The sequence below is a fragment of the Octopus bimaculoides genome, chromosome 13 (genome assembly GCF_001194135.2).
Source record: "Octopus bimaculoides isolate UCB-OBI-ISO-001 chromosome 13, ASM119413v2, whole genome shotgun sequence".
In the NCBI taxonomy this organism is placed as follows: domain Eukaryota; kingdom Metazoa; phylum Mollusca; class Cephalopoda; order Octopoda; family Octopodidae; genus Octopus; species Octopus bimaculoides.
This window is the reverse complement of record NC_068993.1, coordinates 29083887-29095713: the sequence shown is the minus strand read 5'-3', so window position 1 is coordinate 29095713 and position 11827 is coordinate 29083887. Positions and strand designations below refer to the sequence as shown.

Here is an 11827-nt window from a genome sequence, read left to right as displayed (position 1 = left end):
GAGTGAAGTGGAGGAATGAAAATAAATGTGAGATATGCAGGGATATTGCACCTGTAGATCCAAGATTCCAATACCTTGTGAGTAAGTTCCAATAGTATTTTAAATTCTTTGATTTGAACAGGTGAAAGTTGGAGGACACTAGATCCATGGTATACAATGGATGGGGTGGAGTTGGGGGCACTGAACAACCCAATTTGCTGATTGCCTGATTTGTTGCTAAAGATGTGTGTGGTTGTGCATTGTCATGGTGAATGGGAATCATTTTTAGATTCTTGTCCAGTCACTTCATCTTAATGGCTTCTGTAATCTTTCTGAGTACCTCAAGGTACTGCTCATAGTTCATAGTACATTCATATTCCATAAAATCAAGGTAACTGATGCCCTTCTTATATCCCAAACAGTTGTCATGGTTTTCTGTGTCAAATTCTGGCTCTTTTAGGCTTTGGTGAATAAGTATGATATCATTCCATGAACTGAGCCATTGTCCATCATCATCATCATCATTATCATTGTTTAATGTCCATTTTCCTTGCTGGCATGAGTTGGACGGTTTGACTGGGGACTGGCAAACTGTCCAACCCATGCCAGCATGGAAAACAGACATTATATGATGATGATGAACAAAGACTCAGTTCATGGAATGGTATCATACTTATTCACCTGGATTATAAAGATATGCCTGTTTTTCATCCCCAATCACTAGATTGGGAAAGAATGTTTTTATTCATTTCAAATGCTTCCAGCAGATCAGAGCAAATTTCCACCTTTCCTTCAAATTGGGTGTTAACTGCTAAACAAAGTTTTCTGCCATCTTCTAAAATGCATTGTCATAATCCATGAGTTTACTTAACAACTGGACAGAGGTGACAACGCATTTTAGAAGATGGCTGAAAAGTTTGACTGTCAGAAAGTGTGTGCAAAGTGGCTACTTTGGCAATTGACACCTTATTTGAAGGAGAGAAAGGTAGTGAATCATGTCAATGGCCACAGTTTCTGGTTTCCCACTATGTGGTTTGTCTTCAATGCAAGTTTCTTCTTTAACTCTTTCACATTTAAACCAGCCATATCCAGCCAAAATATTCTACTTTTTTATGTTCAAATTGGCTAGAACTGGCCTCTTGCATCAACCCTACATTATCATTCTAAAAATTAACAGTTACTTCATCAAAATCTCAAAACCCAAATTAATGAATGTTTAATTCAAAACAATGTGAATAAATAAGCATTAATTTTGACAGAATACTGTGAATCCTAAAGAGTTAAACTTTATCTATTGATGCACGTTGCTTTATGTGAGTGTCAGACAGTCTGCACTCTTCCTACATCAAGAATTCAATGATGGCATGTTTCTTCTGCTTGGAACCTGGGGAACAATTGCAGGTGTATGACAGGCTTCTTTCAGTTTCCACCTACCAGATCTACTCAAAGCATTGCTCAGCCTGAAGCTGTAGCAGAACACATATGACCAAGGTACCATGCAGTGGGAGTGAACATGGAACCATGGAACATGTGGTTGGGAAGCAAACTTCTTACCACACAGCCACGCTTTTATGCTACTTCTGATATTATCCTTGTATTTTCACTTATTTTGCAACTGAGATCATTTTCATATTTTGTGGTTGATAATGATAAAAATTTCCTTATTAGCCATAAGAATCCAAAAATGTTGAACTACAAATGACAGAGAACAGCACAGTAAAAGTATACATTGCATCACGTAAAAATATAATATCAAAAACTCCAAATCCAAGATTGCCTTAACCACCAAAGGCAGTTGTTATCACCTGTTATTTTCCAGTTTACATGTATGTTAAGTGTAGGCTCATTCACCAGGCCATATTTGCTACTCTCACACACTTTACAACAAATTTGCTAAGAGGTAGCTCTACCCTTTCTGAGCTCACATTTATGTGAAAGTTGAAAAATTGATGAGAACTTAACTGAGGAGGAAAGTCTCTGTTTCTTTTCAACTACATCCACCATATAATTTTCATCTCTATAACCATTTAATTCTTTGTCTTTGTTTTAATTTCAGTTTAAAGAAACATAACAGAATTCGCTGGTATAGCTTCCAGAAAAGCCACCGACCAAGTTTCAGCAGTAATTCCACACAGATTTGTACACTGTCTGTAAGACAAATCCATAAACTTCAAAGTGTGTGCATGTTAACAATAACAACCCTCATGGAGAAATTCTCACCAGCAAACCGGTCTGGATGGAATTGGACAGTATCACGTTTCATCAAAAAAGTCAAAGAACCTGACTACAAAGACAAGAAAGTTTTTGGGGTTCCTCTAATTGAAACACTGCGCAGATCTGGCCAGCCAGTTCCCCAGTGTATATTGTATGCCATGAAATATCTTAGGAGTACTGCAAAAGATGCTGATGGAATTTTCCGTAGATCTGGTGTTAAATCAAGAATACAGAACATCCGAGAGCAAATTGAACTTAATACCGGTAATAATCTGTTTTTCTATCTTTCAGGAATTGTTTAGTTTATTGTTACTTTTTAGCCTCAGGTGAAACCTGATCAAGGAGACCCATGATCATAAATATTCCAATCATGAATATCCTATTTTTTACCCAGACACTGTGGAAAGAGGACTATATTATCCACATATTTTTGTAAGATAGCAAGCTGGAATGTAAGGGAGATTTTTTAGATGTGACCACAAGCTATTTCAAGAAAATCAAGTGACCCCAAAGTGTTCTGTCATTGACTTGAGACAAAAGGAGATAGAATATGCTGGATTTTTTCTCTTAAACAAGGAATTTCTATCAAAGCATAATTCAGTTCCATCCTATAATTTAGAAATCCAAAGCACATGAAAATGGTTTGCCATTCATAAATGCATACAATTTATTACAAGTTCTCTCTTGGATCCAAGATCTGAGATCAATTCCCCTTTAAGATTCAAGTGTTTGTACTAAAGGGCTGCTGCACTATACATAACAATAATCCTTGAGTCAGGTCTCAAATGTCTAGTGGGATCAGATCGCAAGATATGTGAATACAACTTGAGTTGTTTACTGTGATGTTTCCACAGTTAGCAGAGTGATACATTTATTAGTTTCTTTTAGCCATCATGACTTAGGCAGTTTGATGCACTACCTTCATATATATATATATATATATATATATACGCACACACACATATATACACATGTAATGCGTATGAGTAAAGACAGCTGTATACTGATGTGCCTGTCACTGAAAGTGGATGGTATTTGTGAAAGAGGGAAACCCAGGAAGACATGGAATGAAGTGGTGAGAACCAATATCAGAAAGTTAGGGCTCAAAGAGGAAATGACAATGGACCTGGATGTTAGGCGACATGAGGTTCTATAGAAGACCTACTCATGTCAGCAAAACTGAGTGCTATAAGAGCTGTGTCCCACCCACATGTAACAATAAACTTTTCACACACTCTACCCCAAGAAACCAAACTACATCTCTTCTAAACTGCAAGTATCTCTTTGTCACATTCCCTCTTCATACATTGTGATTATCTCCCACTCCCCTTCCCTATCCTCATTGCCCTGCTCACTGTATTGCTGCGTTCACCCACTCCTTCTTTATACTCAGGTTTTCACCAGTCACTGCAATCCTCATTCCCTACTCGTGCTTTCTTGGCAATATTTGGCACTTCACCACCATCTCTCTCCTGCTCTCTCTTGCACTTTTGCTGTTTCCCACACACACTCTCTCTCTCTTTCCCTTGCTCTTCCCTCTAGCTGGGTAGCCATGTATCTCCTCTACAGCAGCACACCTGTTTCTGCCATCATTCTTGACCGCTGTCTCTCTTTCCTTCTCTTGCTTTTCTCTCTGGCTAGGTAACCTTTACATCAATAGACCTGTTTCTATCCTCTTTCTTGTACCTCCTCTATAGCAAGACTCCTGTTTCTACCTCTTCATTTCACTGTCACACTCTAACCGTTCATCATCTGACACAAGATCCCTTCCTCTTTCAAAATTCCTTGTCTTGCAAGTTACTTGGTGACTATTCCAGTGTTGGTACCATGTAAAAAGCATCTAGCTGTAAATATCATGCCAAAACTGACCTCACCGCCTGTGCTAGTGCCACATAAAAAGCACTGAGTTCATTTTGCAGAGTGGTTGGTGTTAGGAAAGGCATCCAGCTGTAAAAACCCTGCCAAAACAGATACAGTAGCCTGTGTTAGTCTTCTACCTGGCCAGCTCCTGTCAACCATCCCACCCATGCATCTTCATTGCAAGTTTGTCCTTCACACTTCTCTTAACAAAGAGAAGGGTCCTGTCAGAGGGCCTTGGTGGATCTGGGTGAGGTGATGTGGACTCCTTCCCCTCTCTGGTGAATTGCACAATCACTCTATTAACTGTAGAAAGCGGGGTCCCAAGGTTGTCTGCAATTTTACACTGACTATATCCACCTTCAATATGACCCACAATATGGCCTCTTTCAAATTCAGACAGTTCCAAGGCTTCTTTTCTACATGGCATGATTAAACAGTGACATATAGAACCTGAAACATAAAAGTGTCAATTAATAAAAAATATAAACATTTACAAGTTAGAATAAACATAAAACAATGTTTATGGGGTGTGTATTTACTTCTGTCATGAAATATGTAAACAAAGGAGTTAAATACGTAAATAATGAGAAAAAAAATGGAAGACAGGACAAGTAAACTCGGAGAAAGGACCCTTCATCAGTTGTCAGTTGTCTATCTATTCCTCATTTCAAGCATTCAACGACAATATTAGTCTTCAAAGACAGTTGCTCCCATAAGTTCTAAGATAAAATTTAGGATTTATGGAGAGTTAAAGATGGGAACAAAAACATAACAGTGGAGATATACAAGGAAACCAAAAGAAAACAAACATGGAGGGTTGTTAGACCGGAACAAAAGGAAAATAGTGACCACTGCGAGAAACATTGTTTTGAAAAGACAAAGGATAGAAGAGAGAGAGAAAAAAAACTATCATGTTTTTGTTCCTAACTTTGACCCGCTATAAATCCTAAATTTTATTTTAGAATTTATGTGAGCAACTGTCTTTGGAGATTCATATTGTCATTGAATGCTTGAAATGAGGAGTAGATAGACAGCCAACAACTGATAAAGGGATCCTTTCTCTGTGTTTACTTGTCCTGTTCTCCCTTTTACTTCTCGTTGATTACATATTTAACTAATTTGTTTATGTATTTCATGTTATTTGCACTGTTGGTGATGTCCTGTACCCATATATGCATGTATATATACACACACACACACATACATATTATATTATTTACTATTATTTAATTGAACGCAATGCCTCCATTTCCAAGTAAGTTTATCTTCACCGTTTTGATGCAACTCTCTATTCTATACTGTTTTCTTCCTTCATCCTTCTCTAATTCCCTTTTTCTCTCCCTTTCTCTCTCTCTCTCTTGTTGCTCACACATGACCATCGTCCAGCTTTCTTTTCTTGCACGGATGTTCAAAAGAACAGATGCATTTTTTTCTCTCTCCCTTTTATTTTTCTCTTTTCAAAAAAATATTTCTCACAGCGTTCACTATTTTCCTCTTGTTCTGGTTTGTTTTCATTCGGTTTCCTTGTATGTCTCCACTGTCATGTTTTTGTTCACATGTTTGAACACCTTTCAATGCCATGTATGCCATAAGGTCTTCAAATCATACAGAGGCCTCAAGATCAGATCTTAACTGCAGCTCTTGGTAGTCCAAATCAGATATGCAATCTATGTGGGTGTCTTTTCAATACATTGTCTAGTTTAAAAGGCCACATTAGACCCCATGATGTATCTGAGGTGTAATTACAAGAGATGGTCAGACTCTGCATAAGGAGTAGACAACCACCATATAATCAGTAGTTCATAGATCCAAAAAAGAAGCACACTCTAAAATATTAGAGCAGTAATATAGAATGACTATTGGTTTTGCAGCTGTAAAGCACTTAGCTGTATAGTTGACTCACCAGACTCAAATGGCTGAAGGCGCATAACCTCTCTACAATGAAGGAAGAAATATGAAACGGTCAGCTAGTTTGTAAACAAAATACATCTGTCCATGTGGTAGTACCACAGGTGGGATGGTATTATCCCCCTTACATCAGCTCAAGTTGTGTTGATATTCAAAGAAGCTGTGGCAGGCCTATTCAATGAATGGTAAATTCCAAGCTTGTAGTAGGAAATATTTTAGATGAGGGCATTGACTAAATGCCCTCATCTAAAACATTGCAGCTTTGTTCAAGGTTTTACACATGAAAGTAGTGAAGCAAACTGAGGATTCAATTATTAGACAGTTCTTAAATTATATTCTAGATGATGGCCCATAAAACCTCAGGGTACCAGACAGCAGAGTTTGCATTGAAATACAATATGACCATAGTTCTGATATCACTTAAATTTAGAATTACCTTTTTTAGACATTAAGGGAAAAGATTCTTTTATATACTTAGCAGAAGTAAAAATCTTAATTAGGCCAACATACATTCACACCACTGATGACTCTTAATGAGGTTAATATCATACAATATAAGATAAATGGACAGATTTAAAAGGAATTGAAAGAAAGAGGAAGTAAATATCATTTCAATCTGGGTAATCAGACTAGTCTATAGGAAAAAAGTTTTATACTTTTTTGAATATTAGAAGTCAAGTCTTGAGATGAATAAAGTAAGTTGAAATTCTAACCATATTTTGTCTTAATTCATAGAAAAAAAACAAAAAAACATGATTGTGAGTTTTAGTGTAAATTTGTTAAAATCTAACTAACGTCAATTTTTTGCTATGGACCAGTCTGAATACCCAAATTGAAGCGATAAATAGTTCCTCTTTCTTTCAGTTCCTTTTAAGTTTGCCCATTTATCTTATAATGTATCATATTATCCCCATGAAGAACGGTCAGTAATATGAATACATCCTGACCTAATTGAGATTTTTTTATACTACTTAAGGTGTAAAATAGTCTGTTCCTTTAATATGTTTAATAAAAAATAACTTATTTACTAAGTTTTAACATCATCTCCTTTGAAATAGTCACCTTGCACAGCAATACATTGGTCCCAATATTTCTGCAACTTTTGGAATCTGGTCTCGAAGTCGTTTTCTGTAAGCAAGTTGAGGATTTTCTACAATTCACTCTGAATCGTGACAATGGTGTTAAAATGGTGACTTTCAGCTGCCTTTTCATCTCGGGGAAGAGATGGAAGTCTGTTGGTACTAAATCTGGCAAATTGGTTAGGTGTGGTAGCAACACCATGTTCCTTCTGGCAAGAAACTCATGAGTGAGGAGAGCTCAGTCAGTGGGTGCATTGTCGTCATGAAGAATCCAATTCCTTGCGCTCCACAGATCCGGTCACTTTCACCAAATGTCCTCCTTTAAATGCTTTAAAACTTTGCAGTAGAACTCTTGCTTGACAGGCTGGCCCTGGGAGATGAATTCTCAATGCACAATACCACAGATGTTGAAATAAACAATGAGCATGCTCTTGATTGAGTTGTGGCTCTGTTGTGCCTTCTTCAGTCATGGAGATAAAGGGCTCTTCCATTATGACGACTGCTGCTTCATCTTAGGGTCATACCCGAGAACCAACTCTTGTCACCAGTAATGATCCTCGACATGAAGGATGGTTCATCAGCAGTACGCTAACAGAGATCTTGACAAACTTCAATGCGATGCTCTTTCTGCTCAATGGTCAGCAGGCAGAGGACTAACTTGGCAGAGACACACTGCATGTTCAGTTCAGATGTTGGGATTGCCTGCACAGACCCTATACGACAGACTAACAACATCAGCAATGTCATTGATTGTACTCTCATGATCTTCATGCACATGATGAATTTTCTCCACATTTCCAGGGGTGACAATCATGGTGGGTCACCTAGATAGCTCATTGTCTTCCACAGACATTCTTCCACTTTTGAAGCGCCCATACCACTCAGAACATTGCTGCAAGCTTGCTGAAGCATGCTTAGTGTCTCTGTAGCAGACTTCCCAAATTTAATGCAAAATTTCATGTTGGTTCTTTGTTCCAACTTCCTGTCCATGACAAAATTGCAGACTACAGCGTACATGTAATCACAAAAACACAAATTTCACATCTTGCGAAGTAAACACAGAGATGTCACTCAGCACACTGCCTCATGAAGGTCACTGTTAGCTCTCACTGCAGATGCAACAATGTTCACACAGAGCTACAGAGCTAGTCCAGAAACTTTTTGATATCACCTCATCTATCTCACCATACCATTCTACCAAACCACATCTTACAAATACATACTTTCCTTCTATTTTCCTTAATCCCTGCTTCCTATGCAACTAATTCTCTGGCTTACCTACACTACACCTAATTATCATTTGCCTTGGCATTGCTATGTGGTTTACATCCCATCTGTACAGTTTGGGATTCTGTCTGACTGCCTTGAGCAAGTGTCTTCTATTATAGCTCTTGGCTAACCAAAGCCTATTATAGGTGGATTTAACACACAGAAATTGAAAGCCCATAATATATCAGGTTGAGTAAAAAGTAAGCAACGTTTTGAACCATGAAGAATTTGTACCAGATTTTTTAAGTTTTTAATTTTTTTAAAACATTTTTTTGCAATTGTCTGATAATACAAACAAAGACTTGCCCAAATGCATAAATAAATTAACATTGATATTTTTTTCACTGTTGTTACAACCATCTGAAATGGAACTGTCAAAGTGCGATATTCAAGCAATTTTGTTATTCAACTTCAAAAAAGTATGTAAAGCAGCTGAAACTGCTTGTAATACCAACAAAACATTTGGAGAGGAAATGACCAATGAGTGGTCAGCTCAAAAATGGTATAAAGGATTTCACAGTGGAGACATGAGACTTGAAGACTGTGAGTATAGTGGACGCCTATCTGTCATCGATGGCGGTCAATTAAAGACCACCATTGAAAAAGATCCGCGTAAAACCACTTTAGAACTGGCAAAGGAACTTCAGGTTAGCCAGAAAACTGCCTGCAACCATTTGCATGCAATCAGAAAATCAAAAAAGCTCAACAAATGGGCACCACACAATTTGAATGTTAATCAGAAAATGCGCAGATATGAAATTTGCTTGTTGTTTCTTCTATGTAACCAGACCAATCCATTTCTCAGCTGTATTGTAACTTGTGATGAAAAGTGGATTCTGTACAATAATACAAAATGTTCTTTGTAGTGGTTGGACCAAAATGAAGCACTGAAAACCTTCCCTAAACCCGAATTCTTAAGAAAGAAGTTTATGGTTACTGTTTGGTGGTGTACTGCTAGACTCTTCCACTATAACTTCTTAAAACCCCAAAAAACCATTACTGCAGAAACATATTGCCATGAAATTGCCAAAGTGAACAAAAATCTGCTACTCTTCCATCCCACACTGGTCAACAGAAGAGGGCCAATCCTTCTTCATGATAATACTCGATGACACGTTTTACTAATGATGCTCCAGAAGTTGAGGTAACTTGGCTACAAAGATTTTCTCCCTCCCAGCTTATTCTCCAGACCATTCTCCTACCGACTACCACATTTTCAAGCACCTTCATGGTTTCTTGCGAGAGAAGGTGTTCAAAAATCAAACCAATGCTGAAAATGCATTGAAAGAGTTTGTCAGTTCCAGAACTTCCGGTTTTTATGTTACTAGAATAAACAAACCTGTAACTCATTGACAAAAATGTGTTGATTGTAATGGTACTTACTTTGATGAATAAAATTTCTACATTGTTGAAATATATTGTGATGAATTTCATGTTTCAAAACGTTGCTTACTTTTTACTCAGCCTGATATAGATGTATGTATGTGTGTTTGTTAGTATCTCCTTGCCTTGACATCACATAATATTTATAAGCAAGTAGTATCCTTCTTTTCAATATTCTGTGAAAACTTATCTTGTTGTCAAGGAATATTACCTTACTTTGAAACAGGAAGGGCACCTGACCATAGAAAACCCGCCTCAACAAATTCTGTCTATCCCATGTGAACATAGGAAAGTGGATATTAAAATAAAGATAATGATGATGACAACTTCACCTGTCCACTTCTCCAAAAAATCTGCACCAACAAACCAAACTATATCTCTTCTCTTCCTCAGATTTCCTCTTTTCATGCACTATGCTTATGCTTATCTCTTGCTCCCTAATCCTGTCCTCACTGCCCTGCTCACTGTATCATTGTCATCCTGTTGTCCCCCACCCCCACTTTTTGCATTCATGTCAATCTCTACTCTTTTCTCATGTACTTTGGCAATACCATACTATTTATATTTTGACCCTGTATCTTGAGGGCATGCCCTTCCACTTTGCTCTTTTCTACCATCCCATTTATATTCCGATCCCTGTTCCTTGTGAGTATACCATGGCACTTCACCATCATTTCTTTCCTGCACTCTTGCTCTCTTCCACCCTCCCTTTTTCTCTTGCTCTCTTCCACTCTCTCTCTTCTTCTTGCTCTATCCTTCAGACTGGTTAACTGTGTATCTCCTTTACAGCAACACACTCATTACTGACCTCAATCTTGATCTCTCCTCTCTCTCTCTCTTTCTCCTCCCCTCTCCCACTAGGTAACCATGTATTTTCTCTACAGCAAGACAGCTGTTTCTGTCTCACTCTAACCTTTCATCATCTGGTGCATGATCACCTCCGATGCCACATTTTCTCTCAAAAAATCTTTGTCATGCAAGTTACTTGGTGACCCTGCCAGTGTTGGTGCCATGTAACTAGCATCCAGTCCACACTGTAATGTGGTTGGCATTTGGAAAGGCATCCAGCTGTAAAAAACAATGCCAAAACTATTGTACCTGTTATCAACGTAGCAAAATTCTCACTTGAAAAGTTGTATATGAGACAATTTTGTGTGCATATCAATTTAAATAAGAGCCATAACGCAATCCATAATAAAACTTGTTTAATAACCTATGCACATTTCAATGCAAGATCCCGACTCACTCTTGTCTGAGATAAGAATATGGATTCTTGCATCTCTTCAGGGTCAAGTTACATTAATTCACAGCAGACAGCAAACAAAAGACAACATTATTAGTTGTACTTAAATTACATGTGTATAAAAAAGTTATAATCAGGTTGTAACGACATGAAGATATTGAAACTGCTTACAATATCAGTTAAGAAAACCGTTATATTGTAAAGTAACTAAGTAGAGTTGTTAACCTAGGATGTTAAGTAACGACAAGCAATCGACGCTGTAAATTCAATAAAAACCGTTGGACTTTTGAAAGTAAATAAAACGAAGAAAGAAAAATTATCTATTATAGATCTTAATAAAAAAATAAATAATTGAATAAATAAATTGATGGTCAAAGAGAGGTAAATCTAGTAAATAATATTTTTGATTTCCATAATTCACTCAATTGTGAATAATCATATCAAATAATTATATTTATTTTTAAGTTTAGAATAGTTATGAGACTGGTTTTAAGGATATGTAAACAAGATAAGTTATAAAATATAAATTATAAAATAAAATAAATTAGGTCACATTCAGATTGTAGCCATCAAAGTTTTAAAACTACATTACATTAGCTTAGTAGTGGAATTCAAATACAATATTAATGAAGGAATGGATTTAATCGATAAGGTAAAAAGTAAACAATTATTATGATGCCTTCGGTACTAACTCACATAGAATTATAAATGATAAATCAAGTAACTAAGATCAAAACTCATAAGTGTAAGTATAGAAAAAGTTTCTATGAAAATAAACGTAATCCATGTTAAATTAATATCATTGTATGGATTTAACTAATCCCTCCAAGGCAGGTTACTAAGTAAAATAACCTAGGATATTAAGCTAGGATGTTAAGTAGCTACAGGCATA

At 36.9% G+C, this 11827-nt stretch overlaps 1 protein-coding gene across 3 annotated transcripts in view; it reads left to right on the top strand.

Annotated features, from left to right (window-relative positions):
• LOC106880368 (rho GTPase-activating protein 7) overlaps positions 1-11827 on the top strand; it is a 216516-nt gene that overhangs the window by 158952 nt on the left and 45737 nt on the right. For all 3 annotated transcript variants that reach the window (XM_052972397.1, XM_052972398.1, XM_052972399.1), the window contains exon 7: positions 2036-2457. In XM_052972397.1, coding sequence (XP_052828357.1) covers positions 2036-2457 — 422 coding nt within the window. The remainder of the gene's footprint in view (positions 1-2035; positions 2458-11827) is intronic.